Source organism: Chenopodium quinoa, unplaced genomic scaffold (genome assembly GCF_001683475.1).
Source record: "Chenopodium quinoa cultivar QQ74 unplaced genomic scaffold, ASM168347v1, whole genome shotgun sequence".
Lineage (NCBI taxonomy): Eukaryota > Viridiplantae > Streptophyta > Magnoliopsida > Caryophyllales > Amaranthaceae > Chenopodium > Chenopodium quinoa.
In genome coordinates, this window is record NW_018743828.1 from 885550 (window position 1) to 907079 (window position 21530).

At 34.5% G+C, this 21530-nt stretch overlaps 3 protein-coding genes across 3 annotated transcripts; 1 reads left to right on the forward strand and 2 right to left on the reverse strand.

The window, feature by feature from the left end:
• The first annotated feature begins 1377 nt into the window (after positions 1-1377).
• On the forward strand, positions 1378-5844 carry LOC110685534 (protein MULTIPLE CHLOROPLAST DIVISION SITE 1-like). The gene is made up of 5 exons (XM_021862074.1): positions 1378-1668; positions 1765-2010; positions 3119-3285; positions 3583-3970; positions 4857-5844. Exons 1-5 carry the CDS (start codon positions 1573-1575, stop codon positions 5055-5057), a joined length of 1098 nt encoding a protein of 365 aa, XP_021717766.1. The 5' UTR covers positions 1378-1572; the 3' UTR covers positions 5058-5844.
• A 79-nt stretch (positions 5845-5923) lies between these two features.
• On the reverse strand, positions 5924-9795 carry LOC110685586 (monosaccharide-sensing protein 2-like). Its single transcript, XM_021862140.1, has 5 exons — positions 9518-9795; positions 8735-9295; positions 6861-7357; positions 6464-6651; positions 5924-6344 (listed from the first exon to the last, which is right to left on the reverse strand). Exons 1-5 carry the CDS (start codon positions 9594-9596, stop codon positions 5924-5926), a joined length of 1746 nt encoding a protein of 581 aa, XP_021717832.1. The 5' UTR covers positions 9597-9795.
• A 701-nt stretch (positions 9796-10496) lies between these two features.
• Positions 10497-19211, reverse strand: LOC110685535 (monosaccharide-sensing protein 2-like). Its single transcript, XM_021862075.1, has 6 exons — positions 18804-19211; positions 17440-17545; positions 16631-17191; positions 12746-13677; positions 11539-11726; positions 10497-11131 (listed from the first exon to the last, which is right to left on the reverse strand). The coding sequence occupies exons 2-6, from the start codon at positions 17516-17518 to the stop codon at positions 10696-10698; spliced, it is 2196 nt and encodes a 731-aa protein (XP_021717767.1). The 5' UTR covers positions 17519-17545; positions 18804-19211; the 3' UTR covers positions 10497-10695.
• Positions 19212-21530: the final 2319 nt, after the last annotated feature.

The following is a 21530-nucleotide window of genomic DNA, read 5'->3' on the forward strand; positions in this document are numbered from 1 at the left end:
TGCTCATTTGTGATTAGATGTTGGAACCATGGTTGCTAAGGATCTTTTTCTCCCAAAGTGTGCACAAACAAGAGATTCTGAAGGATCTAAAATGCAGCATTTAATTTGAGGGTATCTTCAGGATCAAAACTACAAAATAAGCAAAAGCTGCTTGTTATTGGGGTAAAGGGGTTATGTTATTTCAACATCTTAAACTTTAGTCTATGTTATACTGATTGCTTTCCACGAACTTGTTAACAATAATGCGTGTATGCATCAATAATATCATTATCAATGTTGGTGTTGTGGTATGCTCATCTCTTGCCTTTTATAGGCTTATAGATATTTTGAATAAACATACATAGTAGTATTAACCAACTACTTTTACGAATACATGATTAGAGGTTTTTATTGTAAAATGACAACTTTGTATAATAATTGTTTAATACTGTATCATTTATGTATTGGAAAGTGTAGTACTCGTACTTTGAACTTGTATTGGTGTGCTATTTGGGAAGAAGGTACAAGTTTATCACCATGATAAAATCACGTGATAAGCTTATACTCGGTTCAACCTCATATATGTTGATTTTATTATGAAAAAAATAAAAATAAAATTGTTGATTGATTATCTTTGTTGACTACGGAGTAAGTTGTAAATTTGTCACTTAATTTGTATTTACCGTATTCTATGGCGATAAATCTAGACATGCTTCTACTTGTGCACATGATCTAATTTGGAATTCTCACTTCTATTAACTATTACTTAAACAAAACATTGCTGACATCATCATCCCTTAAATTATCCTACGTGTTAGGCCCTGTTTTTTTCACCTTAAAAAAAATAATATTAAGTAAAAATAATTTCAGTTCAGTAAAAATAAGTTCAATTCAGTAAAATTAATTTCAGTTCAGTAAAAATAATTTTAGTTCAGTAAAAATAAGTTCAGTTCAGTAAAATTCAGTTTTCTTAAAAAAGAATTATAATAGAAAATCAGTAAAAATATTTTCAGTTTAGTAAAAATAATTTAAGTTCAGTAAAAATAAATTCAGTTCAGTAAAATTAAGTTCAGTTCAGTAAAAATAAGTTTAGTTCAGTAAAAATAATTTCAGTTCAGCAAAATTAAGGTGAATCAAACAGGGTCTTATTCTCACATTAAAAATTTTCCCTCCATTTTTATTGATGATGTCATTAATTGTCATTATTATTTTAATTTTTTAAATAATAATAATAATTATTATTATTATTTTTTGACTAATTAATAATTATTATTTTAATCTACACTATACATTTTTTATTAAAAAATATTTTCCACTTGGTTTCAAAAAAAATAAAAATAAATATAAATATTTGTCACTCATTTTTACACAAATGATAAAATTAATTTTTTTTTATAACAAAATTATTTGATATGCATAATAATAAAATTATTTAAATAATTTAATCTAGTTCTTCAATATAATGTGGAATTGTACCATAAAATTCACTCTAAAAATTTTACAAGTGTTCTTGAGTAAAAATTGCTGATCCTTTTTAAAAAATAAAAATAAAAATAAAAATAAAAGCCCTAAAAATCTAATTCCAAAATTTCGATGATGTTTGTGAATGTGAATGTGAATGTTTTGGCTTCTTCCCTGCCAAAAATGGCGTCTTTGTGCTCCCTCCGATTCCACTCTCTCTCTTCTCAGGTACCACTTTCTTTCTCTCTCCTCCTCTTTGATTTCGAATTTCATAATACTAATTGATATTGAATTGCCTGCAATTTTTTCTGTTTCTTCAATTAGCATCGAATTTGTAGCAATGGCGTTGGAATTGAGCTCAGAACTGAACTTGGATTTGATTATGCCAATTTCAAGCTCAATCGTTCCAGAAATCATGGCGGAAAACTCGTGTTGACTGCTTCTACTACCGATTCCACCGTTTCGACTCAGTCCGATTCTGGTCCAAGTGAGCGAAGTGCTTTCAATTTGGGAAAATCTTTCCAGAAACTTCAACAAGCTGTTGCTTCTCTTCCTCCTGTTGTTGTCGTGGTCAGTTTCTGTTATAATCATATAATATGCTCGATTATTTATTAATTTGTGCTAAAATGTTGTTGAGAATTTCTAAGAATTGAATTGGAGAATTATTTTTTTTGTTTATTATATGTTTTGGTATGGTACTTGGAATGAGGATAGTTAATAGTCTGTAAATTGTTGATAATAGTTTAGGAAAGGAGGAGTTTTGCACTTTCTATTATGTAGTCTTAAACCTCAAAATCTAGGTTGTAACTAGTAATTGGGTACTTGATAAGTTGATAGCATGAACTTATTAGCGTCGAATGCAATGCAGCCTGGTTGGGGTGGGGAGCTATTGTACTCATGAATTATGATAGTTTCGTGTCAGTAATTGTAGCAAGGATTCGGAAATGGTAAATGGTGTTTTTATTGCAAATCTTTAAAGCTAGTGGGTGGCTACTTTCGAAGCTGTTGAATCTCTTTAGGAGTTTAATTTCGTGGCGAGGATGGATGTTCTTGTTAATCTTGTCTAAAATTTATTTCTACCTAAACTCTCATGCTCCCCACTACATATCGATGGGGATTCGAGGTTGTGTCATTCCATGGAAGTGATGATATTAGTTATCAATTTTTGAGTAATACTTTCAGCTTTTTACAGGGGAAGAGATGTTGGAATGAATGTGTGTGATGCAATAACATAGTCTTTTATGCAAGTTTTTTTTGGAAAGTGTATCTCTTGAATCCAGTCGCATTAATTCCCCCATTGTACATGGTATGAGGTTGATTTAGGGCGATAAACAAAGATGTGAAGGGAAAAGGAAATGGAAGTTTACAAGTCCGGTCATTTCTGTAGAATTAACTACCAATCATTTTGTAGATATAGCTGTGTTAAGCTTTTGCACTCCTAGCTCCTAATGTATATTTTATGAGTTATGGTGCTTGCCTTGGCTTTTAATGTGAGTGGATGTATAATCACTTATTATTGCCATCTTGAATTGAACTTGTCAAATTATATCGGTGATATTCTATTCGTGTACAACAATATGCTCTTCATTTAAGGACATTAAGGTGACATAAGATTTTTGCATTGCTGCATTAAATTTTGATCTTTCAGCAGTTAACCTGATGATTCTTTGTTTATCAGATCAATAAACATTCTGGAGTAAACTTAATACTTGGATTTTTTATTGCAACTACGTGCCTGATTATTGCTGTGAGAATTTATGTGGCAAGACAGTTGAGGGACACTAGTCCTGGCTCTGTGGCAGATCTTGTTAGACGTGGCCAGCTCAGATCTGATAGAAGAGGCATGTATGAGTCTGATCTCTACTATTTAGCCTTTGTTACCTCTCCATAAGCTAGCACTGAATGTGTTTTCATGTTTTTTGTGCCTATTCTTTGTAAAGCTTAATACCTTGTTCTTTCTTCTTAACCCTTGTTAGATGCAACTTAGAAAAATCTACATATTATCAATTTTTGTATAGTTTTTAGGTTTGATGCTAGAAGTCATTTGGCCTATTATATTTGAATGAGGGAATGTTGCAATGACTTAAGAGTGCAAGTGATGCATGTAATTGATGTCTGTTTCCTTGCAATGTATTCTTACAGCTCCAAACCTCTCAAATATGAAGACCCATTTAATAATCCTATGATCAAAGTAAGCAACAGTAATACTTCAGTAGAGATGTGTGGAACGGTTTATCGGTTGGCCCCAGTAACTCTGACAGAAGAACAGCGAGCAATCCATCAGAAAAGAAGATCAAGAGCATATCAGTGGAAGCGCCCTAAGGTGTTTCTTAAGGAAGGGGATGAAATTCCACCTGATGTTGACCCTGATACAGTCAGGTGGATTCCAGCAAATCATCCTTTTGCAACTACTGTTAGCGATATTGATGAAGACCTTGCACAGAACAATGTGTATCAAAAGCATGGAGTTCCATTTCGCATTCAGGCTGAGCACGAGGCATTGCAGAAGAAGCTGGAGGCCTTGCAGGGTGTAAGTTCTTGTCACATTTATTTGGCAGAGTAGAAAACCAAATTTGTAGCAGTCATAAAATCTTTTGTTTGAATATGAATGAGCTCTCTGTTACTCTTCTAGCAATTATGCCACTGTGTCAGTGTCCCACTTATTATGTGTAGGTTTTTGTACTTGGTTGATACGTCAAAGATGTATCAGGGTTTATCCAAGAGTTGGAATCTGGATACAGGTACCTTGATGTAGATGAAGAATCTGAGTAGCATTCCCATTTGTAAAGATTACCAAAGACGGCTACTAATATGTGAAACTATACCTTTCTAAAAGCTTAGACTAAGTGATCTAATGCCTAAACATCTGACATATATCACCAAGATCTGTGCTTTTTTATAACCTGGAATATGCCTGAGAGTTTGACCTGGATAATACTGTAGACCTAATTGACCTACAAATTGACATCTGATAACCATTAAACATTTTAAGCTAGAATTTTGCTGTACAAGGCTATGGTTAGTGGAATTAATATTTCCTCTCTGCTTCTTTTGGCTTAAGAATAGTTTTACTTCTGAAATTATTTTAAAAGTACACTTGTCAGTTGTCAAGAGAGAGGGATTGTTCAAGTTCTGTTGTCAATTTATTATTTTGTCGTAGTAGATTGCATTAGAAATTTTCTGTTGAATGGTTGAACTTGTTCCAATAGACGATACAAGCCACTCGATGTTTACGTGCACCATTATTTTGTCTCTACTGAGTTTTATTGTAAACTTTTCTATACTCTTATTAATGATGCTCTGGCAGTCTGGTGTATCAAATCGCCCACTTCAATTTATCATTCTTTTGCTATTCGTTGCCAAAATATGCCTTCTGTTTGTTCAGAATCCTAAACAAGTTATGACACATTTTGCAGGAGCAAAAATTCAACAAGTTAGTTATTGATCCTGTGAATGCCAAAGATTTTGAAAGGGCCTACAGGACTCAGTCGAAATCACATGATCGTGCAGAAAGCAGGACTCAAAATGGCCAATTAAATGAGTCTAAATCTCCCAAATCAGATCCTCTTCCCGAGAATTCAGACAGCAATGCAGCATCCCCCGAAGATGAAGTCTGAGTATGCTGCTTCCCCTCTCTATCCCTGACCAAAATCACCAAATGTTTTATTTTATTGCAAAATTTTGCATGTCAGAGCTGAAGCATTTTATAGTTCATACAGCAGTGTACATAAATACTCATTAAGTTACAAAATTTAGTGGTCGTTACTCAAAACAATACCCTTAAGATCTCCCCCTACTCTCCCTTTTTGAAGAACTGGTATTTAAGTCTTCTGAGCGCCAAGTAGCAATGTGTACAGTTTTCACGTTCACACTTGATTTCCTGTAAGCATGTTGAAGTCTATACTTCAACTACATTTGATGAGTGAGAGCCTGACGTCGAGCAACAAGTGCAAGGCAATGGATGTAGGAGATCTAGAAGCTAAAAGGGATGAATGAACCCCAACTTAACATCAGTATGATAACTGAACATTCACTCTGGATCTGCTCACAAGATTGCCCTGGCCACACCTTCATATTGAGTTTCGACCAATCTCTCCAAACGGGGTGTTTTTTTTTTATGCCATGAAGCCTCCCTTGTTTCAAGCTATCAACTTGAGCTGCTCAGTATTTATAGCAATTGGTGCGTGCAATGCATAAAAGTCCATGAACAATGGAAATCTGCTTCACTGTAGAAAAAAAGTGTGACAGTAGTTATGACTTCTAATGTTCCTAACATTTAACTCCGTAGATGTTTTAGTATTTCAGACAATTTAAAAAGCTCTGAGGAATGTCAAAGAAGCAGGGTCGTGATCAAAATTAACTGTATTTGAATCGAAATTACTTTCATCCTGAAAATTACTAATCTCTCCAAGAAAATGACTTCTCTGGTCAAATTTTTGCTCATTTATGATCAATTCATTCTACTCGCCTTCAGTCAGCAGCATTAATGTAAAATACAATTGTAAAACTCTGATATAGCTTCTAGAGGAATAGCCTTTGTTTCTGGGACCTTCAGGTAGACAAACACCAAAGAGATGGCACAAACAACAGCATACAAAGCGAAGATGCCCCCCAAGCCGATAGTAGTAAGCATCATGGGAAAGGTGTAGTTGACAATAATATTGCATATCCAGAAAACTAAGGCACAGATTGAGACACAAACACCACGGACTCCAATTGGGAAGATCTCAGAACATAATAAGTTTGGTATGGGTCCATAACCCATGACGAATGTGCAGAAGTATACAATGACACAAGTGGTTGAGATGACAGCATGAATCACGTCGCCCATGCTAACATAGCAGCTAATTACTAGGATGATCAATGATGCTATCAACACGGGAATTGTGGTAAGCAGCAGTGACCTGAAAAACAAAACCCAGATATTACACTTTAAGATGGGACGGCTGTAGCATAGTAGTATTAGAATAGATAACTAAGTTTAGTCACAGGGTGCATAATTAGGTGACAAGATTTTGCATACCTTCTACCAGAGGTATCAATGAGCCTCATAGTAATAGCGATGCAAGGAAGCGTCAAGAAGGTCATCAGTGCACTGATAAGGAATGAGGCAGATGTAGAACTGATCCCTACATCAGATAGAAGAACTCCCACTCCTGCCTCCTCGAGAATTTGTGGGGTGTAATATAGAACACCGTTTATACCAGCGAACTGCACAATCAAAGAACAGTAAGAAAATTATGTATAAATGCATGATGATTCAAAGTAGACGAGATCTAGAGTAGCTAATAGAACAAAAGCGAATGCTCAATTTGAGTTGCAGAAAATGCTCAATTTGAGTTTTTTAATTTTATCAAACGTAGACTTTTATCAACTGTGATGTTCATTGTCAGATAGTAGGAGTTTGTAGGACTTCTTACCTGCTGAAACATCTGAATACCAATTCCAACAACAAATGCCCTCTTGACTCCTGGTTCAAGTAGAGCCTTCCAGCTAGGATTATTTACAAGCCCTGACCCCTGAACATAGTCTTCCTCTCCCTCGAAAATACCACCATGAAGTGAAAGAGGAGACCTAGGCATAGAAGCAAGCAATGGAGCATGCAAATCATCATCAAAATCCTCCCCTTCATCATCTTCCCCATCTTCGTCCCACTGATCTCTGAAAGCACCCCACTGATCTCTGAGAGCATCAAGTTCTGCAGGCCGAGGGTACCGAATGTTGTACTGTTCTGATGGTTCTAAAATGTTAACTGCAGGCTGAGGGTAGCGAATGTTGTACTCTTCCGATGGTTCTAAAATGTAATCTGCAGGCTGAGGGTAGCGAATGTTGTACTCTTCTGATGGTTCTATAATGTAATCTGCTACTGCAGTTTCATACCCAACATGAAGGCCTTCAAGTAGCAAAGCCAATTCACCTGTGAAAGCAACCTATTGAATTAAAAACAGATTCACCAGCAACAGCTGCTTAATCAAGTCATAAATTTAAGCTACCGGCATCAAGGTTACCCCAATGCCTTTTAAATATAGCAATAATAGCAGTATAAATAGTGACTGAACACATACGCTCTTTGGAGAGTATTAGTGCTAGATACATTACGTAGAAACAATTCCTATCGTTTAAAACAGCATATCTATTGAGTAACTCATATTGACGGTCAAAGAATCTTCTAGGATATTTTGTATCTTGAATTAGAACAGGTGATTTTGATGGTTGGAAATCTAAATTGTAAGTAAGGGTCTGTTCATATTCATATTTACTGAACTGAACTGAGCTGAACTGATTGGAACTGAACAGATTGGAGCTAAACTGAACTGAACTGAACTAAGTTGAAATGAATATTTTATGAGAGAGGGAAATTAAGAGCTGAACTGAACTGAACTGATTGGAGCTGAACTGAACTGAACTAAACTGATTGGAGCTTAACTGAACTGAAAATAAGTAAATATGAACAGGCCCTAAATCCTCCCATTAAACTCAATCTTAACAATTAAATTGTTAAATGTTCTAGTATAAGTCCATGTATTACATGCCAGCTTCTTGCTGTGTTCTGTTTCTACCAGAATTCCTTAGCATGTTAAACAAAAACATTTAAGCAGGATAGTATGGAGAATTTAAGAGCATATCCAAGGAAGTAAAGACACTGAGAGAATGTCAAGCTCGTCTTCTTATCTGGATTCATCGAGTCCTGCCATTCAATTCTAGGCTCAAAGAAGAGGTTTTTCCTGGCTGGGAGTGACCATCCTGGTGGGATAGCAACCCGGTTGCTAAATCAAAGGGCGTGGTATTTCAAAGTTAAGACTACTATGTTTAGATAGCGAATATTTAGATAGTCAATACACAGAGCAAAAAAAAAAAAACTCAAAAGATCAGGAACTAAAAAATTCATAGATTGAGATGAAAATATGAAACCAAGAGTCAATTCAAGCTAAATCACTCTGGATGAATTGAACTATTATTTGAGTTTACAAGTAATGCACATTCATCAACTTAAGTCTTCGCGTTTAATACTTAGCAAACAAAAGGTTACAGTTTCATTTCCAATATCATATTCAAACTTTGAGCTAAGACTTCGCGAAAGCATAATACATCAATACCACTTAATCAGCACTTAGTATGCATGCATATCTGACTATTGGATTCATACACATTTGACAAATAAGTAACCTGTAGGTCTTCTTGAATGTTACAGCTAGATTCTTTAGAAACTACTTGAATCCAAAAACAAGGACAAAAGTCACAAAACTATGGTAAGCCATTTACTATAAAACAAAAATTTAAGTAAGAGATTCACCTGTGACATCGATATTTCCACGTAACCTCATTAATTCCTTCTTGGCTTCAGATATCCTTCCCTTGCTGACAAGCCACCTTGGTGATTCAGGCAAGTAGAAGAATGCAAACACAAGATAAAAAACCGAAGGGATTCCAAGAACACTAAGCATTATTCTCCAGCTAGGTGATGCCATGAGTGACATTCCGAAGATTAAGCAATATGACAGGAACATTCCACCGGAACCAGTAAGCTGAGGAAGTGTATTTAAAGATCCTCTAATCTCTGGTGGTGCAGTCTCGGAAATATAGACAGGAACTTGGGTCACGGCCAACCCTATTCCGAAACCATCCAACAACCTTGCTAAAAGCAAAACATAGACATTAGGTGACCACAACATCACCAAACTTCCCACGCAGTAGAATAATGCAGACAGTATGAGCAAAGGACGCCGACCAACACAATCTGATATTGCCCCCGAGCATGTTGTGATAACTGTGGCTCCAATTAGAGACATTGCCACAACAAGTCCCTCCATGGAAGTCGATAGTTCAAGTTCTTTCTTGATGTAAAGAATAGCCCCTACATGAAAATCATGTAAGAAAATCAAGTTTCACAATATTCAAAAGACTAAATATTCTAAAACATAAATAAATAACAAAACATGAATAAATAACAATGCTTAAGAAAACTAATAATGAATAGATAATTCAAGCAACTTCAACCAAAACATACTTCAAAAATGTTGACAATAAAGAATGAATCTTTATCTGCAGACTACAGCAAAAAGGGAAGCTATGTTACCAGCAATCATCGCGTTATCCCACCCTTGTAGGAAATTACCAATGGTAGCAGCCAGTGCAACAAGTACAACACCCTTCATTTTGTAAGAGCTCACAATTGTCTACTTTGATATCAACCTATCCAACAATTGGATCAATTAGTTATAAAAGTAATAAAAAATAAAAGAATGAAAACCCAGAAAATTTGTAGAAGAATTTGGAAGAAAATGGAGAATTTAGAAACATAAGGATCATATGGATGAAAATTAGAGCAAACTAGTCGTCTGCTGGGAAGAGGTAATCGTGGGAACTTGTAATATCCAAGTTTAAATTAACCAAGTCTTTATTTTAAAATTTTGTAATTATTTTAGTGGATATTATTCAAAATCAATACTCTTAAATCTTCCCCCACGCTCCCTCCTTGAAGTAGCAATGTCTACAGTTGTCGCGATCACACTTGATATCCTTCACCACTGTAAGGCAATGGATGCAGCATTGCAGGACATCCAGCAGCAAAGAGGTATAAATGAACCCCAACTTAACATATATATGACAACTCAATTAACTCTGGATCTGCTCACAACATTGCTTCCCTTGGCCACACCGCCATCATATTGAGTTTCGACTAATCTCTCCAAACTGTTTTTTTTTTTTTTTTAAAATACCATGAAGCCTCCCTTGTTTCAAGCTATCAACTTGAGGTGCCCAGTATGCTAGCGATTGGTGCATTGCAAAAAAAAAAAAAATTAAAAAAAAACCCTGAACTTTGGATAGTCTGCTTCACCTTGGAAAAACAGTATGACAGTAGTTACAACTTCTAAAGTTCCCAACATGTTAGATGTTTACATGTTCGTAACTTAACCTTAGTTTGATAAAATCTGATCATTAATAATATAATTAAGTACGACCATACGGAAGGGTTATCGTTCCCTAATACCTCTCAAAACAACCACAATTACTAACTAATACAATGAAAGGAACTACAATATGGTGCAAATAAATGGGAAAGGATGTAAATTATTATGATCATTATGTAAAATTTTAAGGGAGAATACAAAATTGATAAACAGAAAAGCTTTCATTTTCTATATTTAACTGTATTTGAATCGAAATTAGTTCCATCATGACAATCAACTAATCTCTACAAGAAAATGACTTCTCTGCTCAATTGTTTGCTCACTTATCATCAGTTCTTTCTACTCAGTCAGCAGCTTTCAATTGAGATGCAACCGTAAAGAACTCTGTGATAACTTCTAGAGGCATACCCTTTGTTTCTGGGACCTTCAGGTAGACAAACACCAAAGAGATGGCACAAACGACAGCATACAAAGCGAAGATGCCGCCCAAGCCGATAGAAGTAAGCATCACAGGCAAGCTGTAGGTGACAATAATATCGCATATCCAGAAAACTAAGGCACAGATTGCAATACAAACACCACGGACTCGAGTTGGGAAGATCTCAGAACATAATATGTTCGGTATGGGTCCATAACCCATGACGAAAGTGCAGAAGTATACAATGACACAAATGGTTGAGATAACAGCATGAATCACGTTGCCCATGCTAACAAAGCAGCTAATTACTAGGATGACCAATGATGCTATCAACACCGGAATAGTAGCAAGCAGCAGTGACCTGAAAAATAAAAATGCAGATATTACAAATTTACAGTCGATATAGACAAAATGGGAGCATATACTAATGCTATCTAGATTAATATATACAAAGGCACATAAAGCCTGAACTGATTTATGTTACTTATCATTGATCATATAAAAAGCATCTTAAAATGAAAATTAAGTGCCAAATTAGTACTCCCTTGTGTTGCTGGTAGGGCAATTTAGGGCCCAAAAGAAAAGAAAAGAAAAGAAAAAAAAACTAGGGCAAATCATGGGTAAAGTAAAACGTTATCTTTGATCTGGGATATCCATTTTTAGGTAAATATTAAACATAAAGCTGGGACGGAAGTAGTATAATTGTAATAGGATAGACAACTGAGGTTAGTCACAGGATATATAATTAGGTGACAAAAAGTTTCATACCTTCTACCAGAGATATCCATAAGCCTCATAGCAACGGCGATGCAAGGAAGCATCAAGAAGGTCGTCAGTGCACTGATAAGGAATGAGGCAGATGTAGAGCTGATCCCTAGATCAGATAGAAGAACTCCCACTCCTGCCTCCTCGAGAATTTGTGGGGTGTAATATAGTACACCATTTATACCAGCAAACTGCACAATCGAAGAACAATAAGAAAATTCTGTAAAAATGCATGATTATTCAAAGTAGACAGAATCTGAAGAGACTAATAGATTTGAGTTGCAGAAAAATGACTGACATATAAAATAGAAGTTTTTAATTTATAACAAATGAAGCTTCTTATGTAGTTATTTACATAATACATACAGTGGAAACAAATAATCTGCTATCAACAGCATAATTAGTGCATCGTCTCCATTAAACTCTTTCCAGAACCGCCGATGAAAGCAATGCTAAGAGATATAGTAGTCTATAATATTCTAGAGTTGCTTCTTATATGTATACAAAACCCAAGATTGACAAAGTCAATGGTTACAATTATTCCCCAATCTGACGGACACTGTTGAAAAGGTTCGTATTTAATTTTATTTTTAAAATTACTCTTTTAATCTACCCTGAGTAATACTCACCACAATTGCTACCAATTATATTGAAGATTTCCAATCTGAACATATTTAGTTATTATTCCCACAAAAGATACAACACTATTATACATTATGATTATAATAGGCAACAATATAATAGCTCATTAAAATTTTCATGGTTCTTATTTATTGTGAATTAGCAAAAGATTGTTTCTTGTTATATCAGGTTCAGGTCATCAGAAACAGCTTCTTTATAATCATAGGGGTAATCTGAAATACCCTGCTAAGGCGGGATAATCCATCATGTACTTTTTAAAAAAAAGGTAAGATAAAAACATTGTTGATCAATGAATAAAAGTTCAATGCAGCCAATTTATCTGTATCAGAAGGGTAAGGCAGCATACATTTTAAACACCCTAACCCCGTTTTTGTCAAATTCCTCTAGCAGTCTTGGGGTGATATCCGTATTGTTATCTATTTAAATGGTCGAGGGGTATGGCACTAACCACTAACCACTGACAAGTGGCGCTATATTAAAGGGACCAAATATGAAAACCTTTTCAAGCAAGCATATAAAGAAACTGTGATGTTCATAGTCAGATAGTAAAGTGTATAGGATTTCTTACCTGCTGAAGCATTTGAATACCAATTCCAACGACTAATGCCCTCTTGACTCCTGGTTCAAGTAGAGCCTTCCAGCTAGGTCCTTGAGAAGAAATTTCAGTTGGATGGACCATTGCAGGACCTACAGGATATTGATCCAAAAGCTCCTTGGAATTCAGTGCAGGATTATTTACAAGCCCTGACGCCTGAACACAGTCTTCATCTCCCTCGAAAATACCACCAGGAAGTGAAAGAAGAGAACCACGCATAGAAGCAATCCCTCCATCCTGATGCAGATAAACCCTTTTAAACTCTTTCTCTTTCTGTCCATCTTCGCCTTCTCTACCCTCTAATGTCCATGCCAACTGCCAACCCCCTCCAATATCTGTAGATGATACATCTTCCCCTGCACCTTGCCAGATGTTTCCACCACCCAAGTCAATAACAGTACCATGAGAGACTGGAGGAATACCGTCATCCTCCTTATAAATGCTTGTTTGGTGTGTAATCAATGGAGCATGCAAATCATCATCATCAAAATCCTCCCCTTCTGCTGGCTCAGCTGTTGGTTCGTAATCATCTTCCCCATCTTGGTTTTCTTCGTCCCACTGATCTCTGTGAGCATCAACATCTGCAGTGCTAACCATGCTGCCAAAATTATGGATACTTTTCATACTTCCTTGTTCAGGGAACTTTTCATGGACACTTCCAAAGAGAGTCACAAGAGGGTCAACAAAACTTTGGTTCACCATGCTTCCATGACGGGACCTAAGGCCAAGAGTACTCTGTCCAGTAGCAGGTTTTGCAATCCAAGAAAGGCCTTCTGTTGCTCCATATAACTTTTTCTTGTCTTTATCGGTAGCAATCTCTGTCTCCTCTGATGGTTCTAAAGTGTACTCTTCTACAGAAGTTTCATTCCCAACACCAAGGCCTTCAACGAGCAAAGCCAATTCACCTGTGAAAATGACCAATTGCATTAAAAACAGTTTCACCAGCAACAGCTGCTTAATTAAGTCATACATTTAAGCTATCAGCATCAAAGTTACCCCGATGCCTCTTAACAGCTTTCTCCCTTATCATTACGATAACAGAAACCCATATCTTAATCGAAAGGGTAACAACTTTCTGCTACCCTACAATAAATAATATTTTCAGGCATTTTAATGAGCAATGTTGATCAGTCCATCGTTATCCAAAACCAAAGAAGAGCAAATGATGGAGATATATGTGACGAAAATTGGAAAATGTATAATCCTAGAAAAGTAAACATTAATGATAACAGTAGAAATAGTGAACACATACGCTCTTTGGAAAGTATTAATGCTAGATATGTTATGTACAAACAATTCCTATCTAGTGTTAACAGACTCAAATGCACTCAAAACTCCAAGACATGAATTAATCAGGGGATCAATATTAAAAACCAGCGCTTTTTTTTTTTTTCTTTTTTTCCTTTTTTACCAACATATCAAATACAAGTGACTTGTATAGACGGTCAAAGAATCATTATTAGAACAGGTGATTTTGATGAAAGGAAACCTAAATTGTAAGTAAATCCTCCCATAAAACTCAATCTTATCAATTAAAATGTTTAAAGTCCTTGGTTAAGTCCATTTATTACATGCCAGATTCTTGCTGTGTTCTGTTTCTATCAACTACTATCAGAAACCTTAAGCATGTTAGGCGAGAAAATTAAAGCAGGATAATATTGAAAATCTAAGAGCTAATTGAACGAGTGCATGTCCAAGGAAGTAACCGACACTATGAGTATAAACAGTTACCATCCTGATGGGATATCATCATATCAACCCAATTGCATAATCAAGGGGAATGTTATCAAAAACTACCACTAAATATGTCATTTTGTCAACAAGTACCTGATTAAAAATTTTATCATATAAAACTACCCTTAAATTTAAACTTTGAGTAGCACTATCCATTTGTGAATTCAAGCAAGAATATCCGGTGAGTGAGTGAGACTCAATTTTATTTTTTACTCCTAAAATAGGTTCTAACCCTCATATATATAACTACTCACCTCCTTTTTATCTTCTCTTCACAAAAACCCACTAACATTCTTCTTCTTTAAGTTGTCAAGATCTAAAAACTTTGGATTTTGAGATGTGTTTTTGTGAAGAGAAGATGAGAAAGAGGATGGGAAGCTATATATATATATATATATATATATATATATATATATATATATATATATATATATATATATATATATATATATATATATATTATGGTTAAAACCAATTTTAAGAGTTAAAATAATTTTAAAATGAGCGCCATTCGAGGAAGATTCTTGCCTCAATTCACAAATGGATAATGCTACTCAAACTTTTAAAATTTAAGGGTTTTTTGATCAAAATTTTAAGCGAGTACTTGTTGACAAAATGACATATTCAGTGGGTAGTTCTAACAATATTTCCTAATCAAGGGGCATGACATTTTAAAGTTAAGTCTACCATGTGTACATAAATGTAAAAGATGGCATATTAGATCAATTGCAAAAGATAATAGTATAATAAATACAGCAGGAGAGCAACTCATAGTATAAAAAATAACACTCAAGACAGAGGCTGCAAGGACGATATTGCTAACAAACAACCAGAAGGTCAACTATTCATCTAGGACTACCATCACTTGTTCTGCATAGCCAACAACTCTACTCTTAAAAAAATAAATATACTATTACTCGCTAGGGGAATCCTGCATGTCGAACTTAAAACTATAATGTAAATATCAAACCCAATAACTAGATGTTTGAATTTATTTATTCACAACTCATTAAACCTATAACCGAAGAAGATCACGGCACTGAAAGTATGAAGTCAGGTTTTGTAGATCCCTATAGACAAACAGAAACTAACATGTAACATGTTACTACTAGGAATTCTTAAAGCTCTAGTTACTGTGTGAAGTGGCATCGTGCAAGGTGGAAGGTGAGTGAAGCTGAGGTAGATACTTTTAGTTATTTACTACAGGTGGGGTCAAGTTTGGGGTATTTGTAAGAGGTTCTTGTTTTGAAAAGTTAAGATTAAAGTTCATGGCTTTAGTCCTAAATTTTTGTTTGGGATGAAGTTTGTAAGCTAAGGAGTGTCTTTTAACGCTTTATCAGAGTCTTTGTGATGAGGGAGGGAAATAATATAGCTCATCTTGTTGTTAGGTGGAACGGCCCCTCAGAGAGGCGTGTAACAACTTTAGATAATAATACTTCCTTAAGCATGAAGTATAAAGCTATCCCATTTTCTCTAACAAAAATCAAATACAAATTACATAAAAACTAAGGTGAAAACTTAAAGTATGATGTATTAACATGCATTGCCATGAATTGTCTTTTCAAATTATGATAGTTGGTGAACATAGATGCTATCAAACACTAATTTAGCTGTCATTTCTCCAAAGGAAAATTAGTAAACCTAACCAGAAACATAGCAAATATCTAGATACACAATACACAAAAAATAGTACTCAAAATACCAGGAACAAAGCATATTCATACACACCAAGATGAAACCACACCAGGTTACAAAGTAAGAGTCAATTCAAGGTAAATCCCTGTGGATGAAATGAAATATTATTTGAATCTACAAGAAACGCGCATTCATCAAGTTATGTCTTCACATTTAATACTAAGCAAACATCAAGTAACAGATTCATTTCCAAAATCATATTCAAACTTTGAGCTAAGACTTTACGAAAGCATAATACATCAATACCACATAATCAGCACTTAGTATGCATACAGACTGTTGGATTCACTCAAATTTGAAAATAATATATCACACAGGTCTTCTTGAATGGTATAGCTAGATTCTTTACACACTACTTGAATCTAAAAACAAGGACAAAACTATGTTAAATATACAGCATATAAACAAAAAATTAAGTAAGAGATTCACCTGAGACATCTTTTTTGCCACGTAATCTCATTAAAACCTTCTTCGCTTCAGACATCCTTCCCTTGCTGACAAGCCACCTTGGTGATTCAGGCAAGTAGAAGAACGCAAACAAAAGATAAAAAACCGAAGGGATCCCAAGAAAACTAAGCATTATTCTCCAGCTAGGCGATGCCATGAGTGACATCCCAAAGACTAAACAATATGATAAGAACATTCCACCAGAGCCAGTAAACTGAGGAAGTGTGTTTAAAGATCCTCTAATCTCTGGTGGTGCAGTCTCGGAAATATAGACAGGAACTTGGGTCACAGCCAACCCTATTCCAAAACCATCCAACAACCTTGCTAAAAGCAAAATATAGACATTAGGTGACCACAACATCACCAAACTTCCCACAAAGTAAAATAATGCAGACAGTATGAGCAAAGGACGCCGACCAATACTATCTGATATAGCCCCTGAGCATGTTGTTATAACAGTGGCTCCAATGAGAGACATTGCCACGACAAGTCCTTCCATTGAAGTCGATAGTTCAAGTTCTTTCTTGATGTAAAGAATAGCCCCTATATCAATATCACGTAAGAAAATCATGTTTCACAAAATTCAAAAGACTAGATAGATCAAATAAAATAAATAACAATGTTTTTTTTTAAAAAAAGTAAATAAAAAAATAAAAATAAATAACAATGCTTAAGAAAACTAATAATGAACAGATAATCCAACCAACTTCAACCAAAACATACTTTAAAATGTAGACAAAAAAAATTGAATCTTTAATTGCAGACTACAGCAAAAGGGCAAGCTATGTTACCAGCAATCATCGCGTTATCCCACCCTTGTAGGAAATTACCAATGGTAGCAGCCAGAGCAACAAATACAGCACCCTTCATTTTGTAAGAGCTCACAATTCTGTCAACCTATCAAAAATGGTCAACCATTAATCTCAAAACAAATAAATTGAAAAATAACAGAGATCTTTTAAATGTTATCAATCACACTCAATTCCTCCAAAACTAAAGGAAAAACAAATTTAAAAAACAAAAATAATAATAATAAAATTTACTTTTTTTTTTTTTGAAATTGCTCATATATATACAATTCAACATATAAATTAAAAAATAAATCTCATATTTTTGACCATCAACATAAAATATTAAAACAACAATTACAAATTGATAAATTTTTCTCTATTTACAGAACCACCCAGATAATTATACATCTCAATATAATAAATTTTGAACTAAAATATCGAATATTTTTAATGGAAAAAATAAGAAATGGGAAATCACAATCAGCATAAAATAAAACAAAGTAAAAATACAGCTACATAAAAATAACATTTCTCTTTCATCAAAACATTTCTCAATCTACATAACCACCTAGGTAAAAATAAAGTTCAACCATATATACTAGTACTTTTCTCTCTAAAAAAAACTTTCATGAAATCTTTAACGGTAATTGACAATCAAATACAGTATTGAATAACAAAATATACTCTGCATAGTGTATACAGAACTGCCTAGATAATTATACATTCCAAGAGAATTAATTTTTAAAAAAAAAACTTTCAAATAATTATTGAAAGGGAAAAAAATTGGGAATTGACAATCAACCTAAAAATAAACAATTTAAATCATTTATTTACAAAACCATCAGATGAATACACATTTCAATAGAATAATTTCAAAAAACTTTTCAAATAATTTTAATGGAAAAAAAAAAGGAGGAAATTGAGAATTGACCATCAACATCAACAGATTCTGAATTTTTTGATAAAAAGATTCAGCTTTTTTTTTTAGTGCAAAAATGTAGCAGCAAAACTAAGATTCAAACTCTACTGAAAAAAGCTTAATTTGAGAGGCTTACCTATATGATAACCCAGAAAATTAATTAAATTTTTTGTGGGAAATGCAGTATAATGAGGGTGATTATTTATACAACTAAACACACATGAATCACCCCAGTAGGAGAGAGAAAGAGACAACCGTTATGAAATCATCTCCATTAAAAATGTTAGCAATTATACAAACCAAAATCAACCCAGAAATGGTAACAAATCAAAAAGCAATTATTGTTGTGATTTTAATTAAACATGTTCACATTGATTAAATTGAAATAATAAGAGGTTAATTCATGTGATTGGTTGATTGAATAACAAAAAAAATGCATACATACCTTGAATAATTGAGATGCTAGCTCCCCCAGTTACATGAACTGGGGTGAGCCCAGATAAATTAGCCCAACAATTGGATCAATTAACAATAAAATTCAATAAATGAATAAAAACCCAGAAAAATTGAAGGGTAATTTGGAAGAAAAATGGAGAATTTAGAAATAGAAATGTTACGGATTAAATAGATGAAAGTTAGAGCAAAGAGTTTAATTAGTCGTCTATTGAGAAGACGTAATCGTGGGAACTTGTAATATCCAAGTTTAAATTGAGCAGTTCTTAATAATTAAAAAAAAAAAAAATTAAGCAATTATTTATTTAAATTTTCGTAATTATTTTACTGGGAAATCTTTTAAGTTTTGAAAAAAATGTAGATGAGGAGAGAGAAAACAAAACAAATTGAGGAACAAGATGATTGATTTGTTTAGCCAATATTGCAGTTTTTATGACTGATAAGTGATAATGATTGATCATTGAAGCTTATATTATGTCATTGTCAAATTAAAGTAGGCAATGTTTACTTCTTGAGATTTCTTATTTGATCATCTATGCATTAGATTAGTATTGTTTCTACTATTAGATTAGACTATTGGAGTGACTATTGGAGTGACTATTGGAGTGATAAATTTGGGAATTCTTTTAAAAAAAAATTATGAGCGATAGGGTCCGTTAGTTATAGTCATACGACACTTACAGTGGCATCAAATACAGTCATAAATAGTTGTGTTTATTGAAAACCGCTAGTTAAATAACCAACAAAATACTAACGATGATACAATTATTTAGGGTGACTCAATTATCCATTTAAGCAAACTCGCATTAGTAACTTATATATAATTCACCACGTGCGGGTTAATTATTAGAAAGCGGATTATGAAAATCTTATTAAATTTTTTTTTTTTTGGAAAATAGAAAATTTTATTAATATTGAGCTAGGGATTGGTAGGTAATATCACTTTTTTTAATCCAATTTTCTCTTCAGTGAAATTATGATTTGTACTTATTTGAAAAAACTTATAATAATTATGAGTTAAGCTAGTATTAAAAGTATAATCCTTATTGTTCCAAAACTTAACTTATAATAACCTTGAACTTCACTTATTTAAATTAACAACTTTTCAAGTTAGCAATTAATTTAATTAGTGGAAATTTTATAAGGTGCTAATATATATATATGGAAATTTTAAACGATTTTAGTTTAGAAAAGAAAATATCTATTTTATATGGAAAGAGTGACATTATCAAAAGGAAATATATCAATAAATCTCCAAAAGATTGATTTCTTTCTATGTATACCTTTGATATTTCCTTCCTTGTCTACTCACTTCTAAAAAATCATCTTATAAAAAGAGGGAAAAATTACGGAAATTTCATGAAATGCCCCTGAGTAATTTTTTTATTCACCAAATACCCATCAAAACTTTCAAATTCACCAAATACTCCTGAGTTTAAAAAAAATTCACCAAATGCCCTTAATGACTAACGGCGGTTAACACCGTTAGTCATTAATGACTAATACACCACGTGACAGCCTCTAATTGGTTGTTGTAATATAAATAAATTAATTATTAAAAATACTTTTAAAATATAAAAAAAAAACTTAAAAAAATACCCCCACCACCAGCCCCTGGCAGACGGCGCCGGCCGCGGCCGCCAGCTCCCAGCCGAAAGCGGCGCCGGTCTCCGGCGAGGCCAGCCCCACCACCCTCGACACCCCAACCCCTACCCCCAGCCCCCTCTCCCTCCGTTTCCCCTCCCTAACCCAAAACCCCTTCTCCGCAACCAACCACCCCGAAACCCCCAATTCCAAACTCCCAAATTCGCAACCCCGGATTCCAAAACCCCAAATTCGCAACCAACATTCCCCGAAACCCGTCACCGGCAGCTAGATTTCATCCTTCACGTCGCCGTCGGTCACCTTAGCCAAAAAATACCACCCCCGAAACCCTAAAACCCCAAAATCGAAACCCTAGATTTGGGGTTTCGATTTTGGGGGGGTTATTTTTTGGGGGCTTCAGTGAGGTGGTTTAGGGGGTGGAGATGGAAGGGGAAGACGTGGTTTAGGTTCGCCTGTACGAAGAGGGAGGTTTGGACGCCGGTGGTGGAGGGGAGGGATTTTCGAGGGAGAAGAGGGTGGATTTTTGAGGGAGAAAGGTGGTTGGGTTGTGTCGCCGGTGCGGGGCAGCTGGGCAAGGTCGCCGTCGTGGGGCTTCAGGTTAGTGGTGGCGGCGTGGGGGTAGGCTGGTGGTGGCAGTGGCGGTGGTTGTGGGCTGTGGTGGATTAGTTTTTTTTAAAAAAAAAATTTTAATTTTTTTTATTATATATTAATTTACTTATTTAATAAGCAACCAATCATAAGCCGCCACGTGGCGTAGTTAGCCTTAATGACTAACGGAGTTAACTGCCGTTAGTCAATAAGGGCATTTGGTGATAATTATGTGAAACTCAAGTGTATATCGTGAATTTGAAAATTGTTATGGGTATATGGTGAATAAAAAAATTACTCAGGGCATTTGATGAAATAGCCGAAAAAATTATATACGTTTAAGCACTTAAGTATATATACGATATACCTGCATATTATTTTTTAATTGACATGTCTTGACTTTATATACTATTCATAACTTTAAATTTGACTATTTTTTGTTTATAAGTATAATGTAAATATATAATATTCATATGAAGCCTTATTTGAATCGTTTTAGTGCAAATTTTCATCATAATATCAACTT

Coding starts and splice junctions, on each gene's coding strand:
- LOC110685534 (XM_021862074.1), top strand. CDS start 1,573: ATGATGTTTGTGAATGTGAATGTGAATGTTTTGGCTTCTTCCCTGCCA. Junction 2,011..3,118: donor TTCCTCCTGTTGTTGTCGTG/GTCAGTTTCTGT, acceptor TTTGTTTATCAG/ATCAATAAACATTCTGGAGT. Junction 3,286..3,582: donor AGATCTGATAGAAGAGGCAT/GTATGAGTCTGA, acceptor GTATTCTTACAG/CTCCAAACCTCTCAAATATG.
- LOC110685535 (XM_021862075.1), bottom strand. CDS start 17,518: ATGAAGGGTGCTGTATTTGTTGCTCTGGCTGCTACCATTGGTAATTTC. Junction 17,192..17,439: donor GGATAACGCGATGATTGCTG/GTAACATAGCTT, acceptor ATATTGATATAG/GGGCTATTCTTTACATCAAG. Junction 11,132..11,538: donor ATGGATATCTCTGGTAGAAG/GTATGAAACTTT, acceptor TTTATTTTTCAG/GTCACTGCTGCTTGCTACTA.
- LOC110685586 (XM_021862140.1), bottom strand. CDS start 9,596: ATGAAGGGTGTTGTACTTGTTGCACTGGCTGCTACCATTGGTAATTTC. Junction 9,296..9,517: donor GGATAACGCGATGATTGCTG/GTAACATAGCTT, acceptor ATTTTCATGTAG/GGGCTATTCTTTACATCAAG. Junction 6,345..6,463: donor ATTGATACCTCTGGTAGAAG/GTATGCAAAATC, acceptor TTTGTTTTTCAG/GTCACTGCTGCTTACCACAA.